At 35.6% G+C, this 12,990-nt stretch overlaps 3 protein-coding genes and 1 long non-coding RNA gene across 8 annotated transcripts; 1 reads left to right on the forward strand and 3 right to left on the reverse strand.

The window, feature by feature from the left end:
* The first annotated feature begins 509 nt into the window (after positions 1 to 509).
* LOC108474669 (1,4-dihydroxy-2-naphthoyl-CoA thioesterase 1) lies at positions 510 to 2,434 on the forward strand. The gene is made up of 3 exons (XM_017776662.2): positions 510 to 891; positions 976 to 1,167; positions 2,067 to 2,434. The coding sequence occupies exons 1-3, from the start codon at positions 751 to 753 to the stop codon at positions 2,223 to 2,225; spliced, it is 492 nt and encodes a 163-aa protein (XP_017632151.1). The 5' UTR covers positions 510 to 750; the 3' UTR covers positions 2,226 to 2,434.
* Positions 1,585 to 2,869, reverse strand: LOC128290411 (uncharacterized). The gene is made up of 2 exons (XR_008280242.1): positions 2,673 to 2,869; positions 1,585 to 1,844 (listed from the first exon to the last, which is right to left on the reverse strand). It is a non-coding gene; the product is annotated as an uncharacterized LOC128290411 (long non-coding RNA).
* A 109-nt stretch (positions 2,870 to 2,978) lies between these two features.
* Positions 2,979 to 6,792, reverse strand: LOC108474886 (aspartic proteinase-like). 4 transcript variants are annotated; one of them, XM_017776925.2, is made up of 14 exons: positions 6,408 to 6,792; positions 5,982 to 6,223; positions 5,839 to 5,899; positions 5,636 to 5,730; positions 5,451 to 5,563; positions 5,134 to 5,302; positions 4,997 to 5,036; positions 4,763 to 4,827; positions 4,525 to 4,638; positions 4,377 to 4,441; positions 4,122 to 4,278; positions 3,867 to 3,986; positions 3,533 to 3,621; positions 2,979 to 3,411 (listed from the first exon to the last, which is right to left on the reverse strand). In XM_017776925.2, the coding sequence occupies exons 1-14, from the start codon at positions 6,475 to 6,477 to the stop codon at positions 3,324 to 3,326; spliced, it is 1,488 nt and encodes a 495-aa protein (XP_017632414.1). In that variant the 5' UTR covers positions 6,478 to 6,792; the 3' UTR covers positions 2,979 to 3,323. The 4 variants fall into 4 exon arrangements, with proteins under 4 accessions (XP_017632414.1, XP_017632413.1, XP_052881861.1 ...); XM_017776924.2 differs by having other exon boundaries at positions 5,982 to 6,312; XM_053025901.1 differs by having other exon boundaries at positions 5,982 to 6,335.
* Positions 6,793 to 8,658: 1,866 nt separating this feature from the next.
* On the reverse strand, positions 8,659 to 12,844 carry LOC108475469 (aspartic proteinase oryzasin-1-like). Of its 2 annotated transcripts, none has more exons than XM_053025903.1 (14): positions 12,753 to 12,844; positions 11,329 to 11,705; positions 11,175 to 11,235; positions 11,004 to 11,098; positions 10,796 to 10,908; positions 10,531 to 10,699; positions 10,382 to 10,421; positions 10,236 to 10,297; positions 10,035 to 10,148; positions 9,878 to 9,942; positions 9,616 to 9,769; positions 9,397 to 9,516; positions 9,166 to 9,260; positions 8,659 to 9,017 (listed from the first exon to the last, which is right to left on the reverse strand). In XM_053025903.1, exons 2-14 carry the CDS (start codon positions 11,689 to 11,691, stop codon positions 8,933 to 8,935), a joined length of 1,536 nt encoding a protein of 511 aa, XP_052881863.1. In that variant the 5' UTR covers positions 11,692 to 11,705; positions 12,753 to 12,844; the 3' UTR covers positions 8,659 to 8,932. The 2 variants fall into 2 exon arrangements, with proteins under 2 accessions (XP_052881863.1, XP_017632926.2); XM_017777437.2 differs by having other exon boundaries at positions 12,532 to 12,808.
* Between the last annotated feature and the right edge of the window lie 146 nt (positions 12,845 to 12,990).

Raw genomic sequence — 12,990 nt, forward strand, 5'->3', positions numbered from 1 at the left:
ATAAATAAAGTGTTGAAAATTATATTTATAGACAATGATGAATTTAAATTCAGCTATTTTAGAATAAGATAATATAATATATTTCCTCCTAAATTTTGATGCAATTAAAGATATGACTTCAATACCTTATTTATATTTCTACATCATTAGTCTAAATCTATTTTAAGTATGTAATTTTAATATTCATATAATAATATGGGAATGGATTCACTTAAAAGTGATGTAAAATAAAGTATTTTTTATTATTTCGTATATCATTTTATAATTAATAGTTTAATAATTTAACTATTGTAAATTTTCAAATCAATAAATAATAAAGATAAAAAAATAAAAGAAAAAACATAAATTAAAACTTAAAATTTGTTCTACAAATTTAAATGCTAGGTTATTGTGTTAAGTAAGTTAGGTTAATGAGGCCATACAACACACACCAAGCACAAGTGCTACCTGACCTACCTACCACCGGACAGGAACCACATTAGCTTTGATTTTGTTAATATACCAAAATACCCTTTGCTTTGTTGGCTCCGCTCTATTCCAAAATGCAAATGGCTCGGCCGATAAGGTTTCTGTCTGTGCTTCGTAATTACATTATCCTTAAAACTCTTTCACACCAAAAACCAAAACCCAAAAAAGCGAAAGGTTGTTGACGACGAACGACCAATCTCAAACAACACCATTTCTCATGTCTTAAATTCCGATTATAAATTTCAGACAGAAATTATAGAGTTAATTGAAGGTGGTTTCTGAATGGATGAATCATCGTCATCTTCATCTTCGGACAAGACGGCCAATCTGGATTCTGCGCTCCATTTATTGGGGTTTCAATTACAAGATTTGTCCCCTACCAAAGTTAACGGACACCTACATGTTACCCACAAGTGCTGCCAGGTTTCAGTTACAAAGATTTTTTCCCCTTCTTTTCGTTTTTTGTTTTGAAATAATAAAGTTGCAATCTGTATTGGCAAAAAGCAGCCGTTTAAGGTGTTGCACGGTGGAGTATCGGCTCTGATAGCGGAGGCGCTGGCTAGCATCGGGGCTCACATGGCTAGCGGTTTCCAAAGAGTGGCTGGGATCCACCTTAGCATCAATCACTTAAAGCGCGCTGAACTTGGTGACTTTATCTTCGCTGAAGCTACCCCCGTCAGTCCTGGCAAGACCATTCAGGTACGGACTGTTGCTATTTTCCCATTTATCTATTTATTAGGTGTTGAGAATTTAATCCCATTTTACTATACTAAAACAAAAAAAAAGCAGTTTAACAAAAAAAAGTTTATCTGTTGGATACTTTATATGCAATAAAATGATAAAAACAGCAATCCAAGTCTGGGGTTTGATTTCTTTTTACACAAAAGGACTCAATGTGAGAATGATTGTAAAATTCAGACCCAAATAATAATTTAACTTTTTATTGATATATATATTTTTTTTAATCTTAGGCATCAAATTCTGTCTATATTTGTTTATTTGCATGTTCGTTGCCTAATGCTCCGCTGTACATGTAAATAAATAAAATGGCTATACTTGTTATCAAGTTTGAAAAAACTAAGAATGAAGGTGCGGTAAGCAGTGAGACGTGGACGATTTCAAATATTTTAATGTACATAATTTAATCAACTAGTATGTATGTCTCTAAAGGGATAAATCTTAAATAATAAATATTGAGACGTGTATTCAATTCTCACTTGAATAGGCCATTCCATTTCTATCTTTTTCAATACTGCTCGCTGTAAATTTCTTGGAAGAACTTCTGTCATCAGTATCAATGTCTACAATTTACATGCAAAATGAGGTCTTTCTCTTCTCCATAAATGCTTGCTCCATCACTAAAAATCGGGGTTGTCCTGGGATCAAACTCGAAACGGGTGTTAACTAAAGATTTAACCGCAAGTCTTTTACCGCTTGCTTATCTATGGATCAATCGGCAAATTTTCTATCAAAAAGTAAAATAATTTTAAAGGAAATATGCCAATGTCTACCACCCGTGCCCTAAATAATGTTGCTAAAAAAATGCATACAATTGTGTATATGAAGAAGGTTACTTAACTAATGCTGCCAAATGGTAGGTATGGGAGGTTCGACTGTGGAAAACAAAGGATTCAGCTTCAAGCTCGGATAGCAGAACCTTGGTATCATCATCAAGGGTTACTCTTTTGTGCAACTTGCCTGTGCCAGACCATGCTAAAGATGCTGCAGACAATCTTAAGAAGTATGCTAAGCTATGAGTATAAATTGTATTCTACTTGACACTATATTTGCTCTAATAAATTCAACAAACATAACTTGTATTTATATTTTTTTCCTTGGATAAGGGTAGGGTTATCTAGGGATCGAATTCGGAATGAGTGACTGAAGATTTGAACAAAGTCCTTTGTCCACTTGTATTTATATTTGTATTATATATATCCCTTACTTTCCACCGGTTGAACAACAATTTCTGCAATCTCTCTTTTCCCCCAATCCATCATAATATATGTGAAATATATGCTTAAACCCTACTCCTTTACTGCCTAGGAAAGTATAATGGAGAATTAAATGCATACGCATCTGATTGAAGAATCTGATGACCAAAAAGCGGTAATAAAAAACAGAGGATAAATGATAGATAAGTCAAGCAACAATCAGTTCAACTGTAATTATATGGAAACATGGATTCATATAAGGGAGCTCACCATAATCCTAGCTTCATCAGTCTATGATCACTGATAAGCAGCAGGACAATAAACCATAGCTTCCTTTGGATGGATGGTATAGTTGTCTCTGGTGAGGTTAAAAATAACAATGATGATGAGATTAATTACTGTAAAAGTAAAATTAAAATCAATAATAAAATATATATTTAGATTCAAACACAATAGTGACCGTGAAATGAAAGTTATCAAGTGAATTTTTTATTTTTTCCCTTTTATTTATTTATTTATTTTGTATAAGTTGGTTTTCATTGTCCAAAGAGGTAGAGTTCTACTAAATGCACTGTATAGACGGCATCACCCAGCTTTAATTTATTATAAATATTAATTGTATATACAATAAAAAGAAAAAACAGTATACAGTATACTTTTGTCAATAATTTGGATCACTTTTACGTGTTCATAGCATCCACTTTAAAAAGTTGGACCATTGGAACTAAGGTTGGACTGCAGTTTTTTGACGAGGTGAAATATTTAACCATTACACACAAGGCATTTCAAGCAGAATGAGCATTATGTAAATAGAATATCTAAAAAGTGATGCATCCTTTCTCTTCCCTTCCCTTGTTATCCATCTGCCCTCGGATTAATGTCGGTGGATTACAGGGTGTGAGATATCCAGTTTATTAATATTTAATTTGCAGATTTTGCAAATCCCACCCTCATATTTCCGAAGTCAAACACCGTATGGTAAGCGCTTAGAAATCTATCTCCAAGTACCCTACATGCAACATGCACCAGTCAGTTCAGTGTGAGTCACACTTGCATGCATTAACAACTCAGATTGAAAGTTTCAACTATGTCTCAAATGGCAAAAAAACAGATTTTTTATGTCGTCGTACCAGATTGGACCTCGTGGGGGAGGCACGTCCAAAGGGACAAAGCCACTGACACACACTGTAGAATAGCTTGTTTCAACTTTAAGAATATACTGCATGTCAATGGAAAAAAAACATACATATAGGGTAAGATCAGGAATTTGACAAGGAACGCTGCATGTCGAAAAGTTCAATCTGTTTCCCGAAAGTCTAGAGTATATATGAAATTAAGCTATTGTGCTAGAAGACTGTCCATATTGATAAGCAAACTTAGTATATATAATGCTTAAGTTGCATGTGTTGCAGTATCAAAATTAAGACCAGAATAAATGTTCAAATCTTCAAGCATATACTATACCTGTTGTGGAGTAAGAGGGAAAGATTTGTTTCCAATGGTAAATGTAACATCTGGCAGAATTTCGAGGGAACCACAGTTCACAAATGATTTTCCAATGGGATTTGGAAGATCATCGCATAGCTTTGCCATTGAGATGCAAAAGATTTGTTAGTCCATGTCTAACGTATGTATGTATGCATGCATGTATTTATGAATGATTGATGTGATATTATTTGGACAAGACAAATTTACTTAATTGTCCGCAAGAAGAATCACCTGATCCACGTATTGGAAGACTGCGTCCTTTGTTTTCTGTTGTTTGAGCTGAACTTGAATCCAGAAAACAATCATCTCACAGAAAGTACAGACAGCACTCTCACCCATGGCTGACCCTTCCATAGTTTCATCTTCTAACAACGTCTTCAGCCGACCACTGCAGGGGTTCAAGTTGAGGACTCAACATATAACCATACCCCATTTTCCCCCCAGTAATACTAATAGTAATAATAGAAGGAATATGCAAAATTTTACCTCACTTTCTGTGAGCCATTATATAAACACAACCCGACATCGACACACACAATTTCAGGGCGTACCTTCAGTAATAAGTAAATAAATGTCTTTATACCAATCAAGAGTTGGTGTACTGAACATAAATAAATGGAAAAAGATAACTAACCCCAGATATCAAGGTGTTCCATAAGGCATATCCATACTTAGAAACAACATTTCTGCATTCCATGCTTACAATTCCTTCTGCTCCAATTGCACTGTTGATCTGATCCACAATTTGCTGGAAATTGCTGCTAGTGAGACTTAAATGGCGATAACAGTGAAAACAACCAAGAAAAAGAATTATACAAATCCGTAGCACTGAATCTAGAGTTGATTAGAAGGCAAACGGTACAAACACATACAGTTGGCCCAGCAATTAAGGGTGTCCCTGAATCCAGAATAGCTGCACAGCCAAACTTGCATACTCCTGCAAAATAAACAAGATCCCATCTTGAGTGTTAATGTGTTAGGTTCTCAAGGTATTTCTTATTTTCTTTAAATAAAAGTATGTTGTATAAATTTTATTTTATGAAAACCTGTTCAGAAACTTAGCTAAAGATGTTTAATTTTCTAACACAAAGTAGATTAAAGGACACCTGTCGAAATGCTCTCTACTAAAATGTCCCCCACCACAATCTGGAATGATGAATGAAACCATAGTTATATATCAACCTTTATCATCAGAAGAAAGCACAGAGGAGAGTGTGAAGAAAACAACAAATTAAGAGCTCACCTCCCAATAACCACTTCTTGTAACCGGGACATAAGTGTGACCACCTCTGAAGTGCCTCCAGTCAAGACCTCCAAACACAATTTCACCTCCCAACTCTGATGTTAAATCTCCACTTAGCCACAGAGAGAAAAGTTTGTGGTTAATGTGACCTTGTTGCATCATACTGAACCTGTATATAGAGTATGAGAAATCTATTGCTAACAGCTGACCAAGATATGAGTTTATACATAGGAAAAACAAACTAGGATTAAATTCAACAAAATGATCCTGCAAAAGGTTACTTATAATAAGATAATTTTGAAAAAAAAAAATTATACCACAGAGGAGTAGCTTGTTCCACTGAAATTTCCGGAAACCCGAGTCCAAGAATCCCATCATATTTTGCTACTAGGAATGGTAGAAAAGCTTCCCTTGTAATCTCTATGAACTCCTGAATGATACATAAGTTTTGTGAAACACAATTATGTAAAGCATAATATTTTATATATAGATATAAACTCACTTGATCTTTGACAATAATCTCTCCAACTTTAACATGATCCACGCTAAAGAAGCCAGAAACATCTCCATAGTCATAGCTGATTGTGCAAGGTATCCCTGTAAGAATTTGAAGAATGTTGGAAAATATGTTTTAAGAAGGCATTAATTCAACAACTGCCGAAAAAACAAACAAATTATCAAACACATTGAAGGCAACGAAATTACCAATCTTGGTATAAGTACTGGACCACCTTGCTCGAAACTTGGAATGCAAATGACAAGGAATCTGCATACAGCCACACTGACTTCACTATGTAGTTCCTATGGCTTCACACCTCTGAATTAATATTCAAGTACTTGAGACTTACAGAAAAAAGGCATTTTGAAGATGGAACCCAAAGATTAGAGCTAGCAGTGTCAAAGACAACAGAGAAGCTCTGAGAAGGTGAACCTATGCCAATTTCTCCATAATATTGAGTATCAAGATAATTCTTTAGGTATACTACACCTGCTCCTTGATCATTCACATTGCTTTCAAGCCCTACTCGGGTTATCCTGGCAGCATTTAACCTTTTAAGATCTAATGGCTGTTTTTTCAGACTGACCCGCACTAGCCCATCGTCAGTTGATGCAGTGAGAACCCAGCAGGTTGTGCAAGTCCATACACAGATTGCATGAAGAAGAAACTTAATGCCCATGCTTTGTATTAACAAGGAGAAAAACTTTAACAGCTTTAGTAGAAAGATGAGTATAACTTACATCTTGTGAGAAGTATTGAGGAAGTTCATACATACCTGATGTTGATCTTGGGGTAAAGAGATGAGCGACCCAAGGTTTGTAATGGGGTAGATGTTGTTGCTTCATGTTTAAGTAGCTAAAGAGAGATGAGGTTTGGGCACCGTAAGTACCTCAAAGGTATTGCACATTGATGGGTGGGTTTTCATACAGTTTTCTGCTTTAGTGGCTCATCCACCACCTCTCTTGCAGCTGTGCGCCGCGAAACTACCACGTAGCTTCCAGCAACCATATATGATAATTGATAACCACCCACAGGGTGAAGCAACATGGCAAAGCAAAGGAGTCTTTTTTCACATTGAAGATTGATAGCGTTGTTAATCAGTTTACAACGTGACCGGATTTGATTGTCCTCTACCGAGAAAATTTTTCCTTGTTTTAATTTGGGGTAATGGTAAATTTTTAGCAATTAAAATATAATATTAGGGTAAATTATAAAGTAAGGGGCGAAGCAAAAATAATTTTTTAAGGGGTGAATAAAATTTTAATTTTTTATAGTTTACGTTTTTATAATTTATAAAAGGTTAAATTAAATTTTTATAATTTTAAGGGATCAAAGTTTAATTTTAACTTTATTAATTTAAAATTTTATAAAATTATAAGGGCTTAATAGCAATTTTATAGTTTAGGGGGGCCGGGCCCCTGCCAGCCCCCTGTTTCGCCTCTACTCAAGTCACTAAATTATTAGTAGGTTTACATTTTAGTCACTCATATTTAAAAAGTTACAAAATAGTCATTGAACTATTCAAAAGTTTTTATTTAAGTCACTGGATTATTAAATTTTTTTTAAAAAGTCCGACTAACAAGCTTCAAGCGACAATGCGGTGACCGGGGCATTGGATCAATACCCATTAACAAGTAGAAGAGTATAGCTTGGATCCAAATTGATTTGACAATCAGTGTCAGAGATCATAGAAAAAAGTCATTTGGATTTTGATTCGCAGATTCGTGACATTCAAAGTTTTTCGTAAAAAGAATGAACTGTAAAAAAAAAAAAGTAGAGCTTTCGATTGGTACAGACAGTGCAAACAGAGAATGCCATACATTAGCGATTTTAACAGCCTACTGATTTAAATGAAAACTTTCAAATAGTTCAATTCAATGATATTTTTAACTTTTTGAAGTTGAGTGGCTAAAACGTAAACTTATGAATAATTTAATGACCTTAGGTGTAGTTTATCCATAATATTATTATTGCATTAACTTATAATTTATAGGAACTTAAATCAGGGTTTATACAAATCCAAATAAGAGTCAATTTGACTGACCACCAACACAACAACATAGAGCAACTTCTAGGTCTGTTGCAACTTTTTAGTGATTTTTTCTAATAAAGCTAAAATTCCAAAAAGTTTGGAGTGGCATGCAGTCTATATTGAACAATCACTTAGTTGATGGAGCTCTTGGGAGTTTGTTCTGTGGGACATGTTCTGATACTTAAGTCAGCAATGCCATGGGGTCATCGGAGTTTGTACTCATGATGAGTACGGTCTGCCTGCCTGACAAGCCAACTGTGGTAGCTATCTTCACGGTGGTGCTGCGTGACAAGTAGTGGAGAACCTCCTTGTCAGGCCAGGAGTTTTCTTTATAGTGTGACAACTGGCTTTCTTGATTATTCAGGCTCTCTTGGACCTGATCTTGCTCTGAGCCTTAGCCTACTTAGTTATGGGTATAATAATTGTCCCCCGGTCTAGGGCTAGTTAGATCATTGCTTGGATGGCTATTAAGTTGCCTGCTAAGGACTAGCGTACCAACCAGGGAATATCTGTTGAACAGAATTGTTGCCTGTGCAAGCAGGAGATGGAAACAAGGAACCATCTCTTCTTTCGTTGCAGATATTCATAAGAAGAGTGGCAGCAAATATTACATCTCTGTGGACTGCAGAGAAAGGTAGCTGAATGATAAAAAAGGGCTGAATTCAAGCTCAAAGGCAATAACATGGGCAGCCTCCATATATCACATCTAGCAAGAAAGGATTAGGAGAATCTGTTGTACTGGAAGATCCAGTACCATGCAGGTCCTGCAACTAATCAAGGAACTGAACAAGAGAAACTGTGAGGAATGGTGGCTTCATAATTCCATTTCTTGCAATGTGTTGTCTTGATTAGCCTCGAGAGCTTGACACTGGTTGTTTGTTACTTCTGGCTAATTACTTTGTTATGTTTAACTATGGACACTGTATAAATGCAATAGCCATTCTGGTCATGGTGTCATTTTTGGATCACATTAGATCAAATGAGATGTAAAATGTTTTGGTTTACTGAAAATTGCCTCCATGATAGAAATGGACTGCATGTGATTGGAACTTGAATGCAAAGCTAGTCCTGGTACCTATATGGAAATAAAGTTGACAAAATAGGTCTTTGAAATCCTTTCCCTTCAGTTGGGATATGTGGGATAAAATACTATAGCCTAACAACTTGAGTACAAGTATAACAAAACATCATCCAGCCATACAATGCCGCCAAGCAAAGCAATCATCCCTCTTTGCAAATAGCATTTGCTTTATTTCCTTGAACAGACCCTAAGCAGCTTCTGCAAATCCAACTCGTAGATTACCAAAATCGAACACCGTATGATATGCTTCCATGAAGATCCCCCCAAGAATCCTACACATGCAAAAAAGATGCAATTGCATGAATGAAGGGAAAAAAGGTTAAACACTAAAACAAATATGTCAAAGCATTTATGACTTGAATAATATAATGTTGATGGCCAGAGAGCTACTATATATAGAAACAAGGCATGAGAAGTTACCAGAGAGGACCCTGGGGAGGAGAAACAGGAACATCCAATGGAATAAAACCACTGATACAGAAGGTAGCCATATCTTGTTCCACTTTGAGGATGTACTGATTCGTTGATAAAAATTAAGACAATAAGAAGCAGACGATGTTCCATTTCACATCAACTTCACAAAATTATGAAAATAGGCATTGTTCATTCATATCGGTCATGCTGATAAATAAAAAACATATGGTACCATACCTGGTCCGGGGTGAGGTGGAAGGATTTATTCCCAATGACAAATGAAACAGTAGGCATGCTTGGTATTTTGGTACAATCTACAGCTAGTTGTGTTGTTGGATTTGGTAGGGTATCACACAACTTCAGTAGAGAATCAATTAATATTTTGTTAGTCTGAAGCAGAAATTTCTGTAAGTACTAATTGGGGGAGGGGGGGAGCATAGGGATTAGGGAAAGGACCTTGTTAACATATTCAATTACTTTTCCTCGTGTTTTCTTTTGCATCATTTCAGTCCTCATCCACGCTACAGTCAACTCGCAAGCGGCACATACAAGGTCCTGCCCAACATTGTGTGTCTCTCCCTTTTGTTCTACCACCATTTTGATACTATCACTGTGCAGATTAGTTGTATATCTTAGTGTTGAGTTTAGTAATAGGAGACTGATATGATATATATTAATCTCGAAAGCATGTATAGATCAATGAAAGAAATAAGCTGACCTTAGATGCTGAGTCCCATTGAAGGAGCATAAACCAATACTGGAACATAGTTTGTCAGGCTGTAGCTGTAAAGCAAGACATCAAAGGCACATTGACATCCTATAGTCATGAATGAATATTATATATACATTAATAAGAAAATTAGAGACAAACAAACCCCAGATAACAGGAGCTGCCATATAAGATCTCCATACTGAGAAACTGCTTTTTTGCATTCCATGCTCACAAATCCTTTTGCTTCGATAGCATCGTTGATTTTTTTCACAGCATCCTAAAAGTATGGTGATCTTGTTAAGAAAACTTGTAAAACAAGAAACCATGCTTATTAGAATTTTCCGATAAAGATAGCTGCACGTACAAAGGGACCAGCAATGAAAGCTGTGCCTGAATCCACTATTGCAGTGCAGTTGATGCAACATCCTGTAAAATTAATTTGGATTCCAATATTATTAATTACTAGACAGTCACAGGGAAGGTCCTAGACAAAAGTATACAGTAGATTACCTGTGGATTGGTCTGCCACTAAAAAATCTTCCAAGTCAATCTAGATGAGGAAAACATAAATAAAAAAGGAAAAAAAAAATATTTCAGAAAATTTTCTAGAGAGATGACATAGAAATACATTTATAAATAAATAAAGAGAGGAAGTGTACCTGCCAATAACCTTTCTGAGTGACTGGAACATAAGTATGCTGTCCCTTGAAGTGCTTTGGATCAACACCACCGAAGACAAGCTCACCGCCCTCACTGGCCATTGGATCTTTGTTGAACCAGAAAGAGAAGACCTTTTGAGCAACAAGGCTTTGTTGCATCATACTGTGCCTGCATCAAAAGCATTCAAAACATTTATTTATGGTGAATGGAGATGAATAAAAGAATGTTATACTGGATTATGTTGTCAAGCCAATAGGCATATACCAAAGTGGTGCTACATTCCCCACAGAAACGTCCTGGAAACCAAGTCCAAGTATCCCATCGAAACTTGCCAAAGAGAGAACAACACTTCCTTCTCTTGTGGCTTCTGTAAATACCTGAAAGATGATAGGACTAACAAGCAGAATGAGATAAAAGTAAATAAAACCATATTAGTGCATGATAAAACTAGAGAAAAAACAAGGCACCCCACTTGATTTTTGACAACAAGGTCTCCAACTTTTATATTATCTTCACTGAAAAACCCCAAAATCATTCCAGAACCATAATTAATTTTGCAAGGTTTCCCTGGACCAAAACCAATAAGAAATCAGCTCTTGGTTTAAAACTAAAAATGGGCTTTCAATATTCTCCACAAAATTACCAATCTCTGTATATGTACTGGAGTTGCTAGAGTTGTATCTGGAGTGGAAAAAGCAAGCAACCTGCATGGAGAAAAGAACTTGATTTGCTTAGAAATGGAAAATTGCCTTTTCAAGTTGTATTTATTTATCATTTAACAAAGAGAATTGACTGACAGAGAAATGACAATGTGAAGATGGAATCCACAGGTTGGAGCTGCCAGTATCAAAGATGACAGTGAAATTCTGTGGTGGTGAACCAATTCCAATTTCTCCAAAATACTGAACATCCAGATAATTCTTCAAGGAAATTATATTCATTTCTGAATCATCTGAGTCTTGAGTAGTAGTTACTGCTCCCTTAGCATATGTACTGTACCTCCCTTTAATTCTAGTAGCAGCATATATACTGTTAAAGCCTAAGCTTTGTTTCTTCAGACCAAGTCTCACCACACCATTTGAGGAGGAAGTAATAGCCACACTCATGGAGAATGTAGAAGTCAATAGGCACATTACCAATAAAACAAATTTATCCCCCATTTTTCCAAGGTATACTGTGTCCAATGAGTAAGAAAAATGACTTTACTATCACTAATAAATAGCATATTCATCACATATTTCATAAAAGCTATTACAGTTCACATCCCCAGGAAGAAGATTGAAAAGTCATGGACAAGGATGCCATGACTGGTGTGAGGAATGCTAACGTCTAATTTTGATTTTTAGTCCCTCTACTATACTAAAATTTGAGATCTAATCCTTCTACTTTGGCATAATTTGAATCTCTACTTTTTGTAATCTTAATAGTAGTTCCAAATTGACATATAACACTATTAACTCTTGCCATTAACATCATCTGATCTCTTTACCTTTATAATGTTGGTAGTAGGTAGCCCAAAAACAAACAAACAAAAAAAAACTCCACGTCGTCACCTTTAATGATATCAATTAACAGTTACTAAAATTATAAAAGTAGAGTACCTAATTATGTCAAATTAAACTAAAAAGATAAAATCTCAAATTTCAGCACAGTAGAGGGACTAAAACTATAATTAGACCGGTTTTGGGGGTTATAAAAGCATGTAAATTGTTTGATAAGCAATTTGATGAAGCGATGAATGAGCCAAAATCAATCATTTGTTACAATAAGGTTTCCCCGAGGTTACAAGTTGTCACTTTAAACATGAACATGCCCCAGAAACCAAACTAAAGAATACATAGTTATTAAGAGAAGAATGTTATGATTGGTGTGACTCTTACTTTGTTTATTGGAAAAGCATACAAAGGAAGGGATTCTCATTTCTATTGAATATAGAGTACCAATTAGCCTATAAATAAATATACTGATAGCAAGGTTTGTAGTGAATGGAGAGATGATACCTGAGACTAAGAAAAGCTTCAGGAGGAAGAAGGGATCAGCAAAGAAGGAAAAAGAGCTCCAATCAAGTGTGTAACAAAAGCAAAGAAAAAGACTGACAGTAGATAAATAAAGAGCTTCTTCTGTAAGTGTAATGACTAAAGAACAAACCAACTCTCTTTCATCACCAATGATGAATGTGCAGTGCAGGGAACGAATAGGAACAAAGAGAGAAGTTTCTAACCTAGATAATTCCGTCTTGGAATTTTGGAACTCTCCACGAAATTTCTTGTGGTGCATGCATGTACGTATGTATGTCCCAGTGCTGCTTTTTGATTCAATACTTGGTGGAAACTCAGAAGATACTTATTCTAACCTGTATAGAGACTAGGCTAAATAAGCCAATAGGAAACAGATAAGGATTTATTCTTAGAGTGAGCCAAATCTGAATCCAAATTTAATACTATATGTCGAAACCATTT

This window comes from Gossypium arboreum, chromosome 3, assembly GCF_025698485.1.
Source record: "Gossypium arboreum isolate Shixiya-1 chromosome 3, ASM2569848v2, whole genome shotgun sequence".
Classification (NCBI taxonomy): domain Eukaryota; kingdom Viridiplantae; phylum Streptophyta; class Magnoliopsida; order Malvales; family Malvaceae; genus Gossypium; species Gossypium arboreum.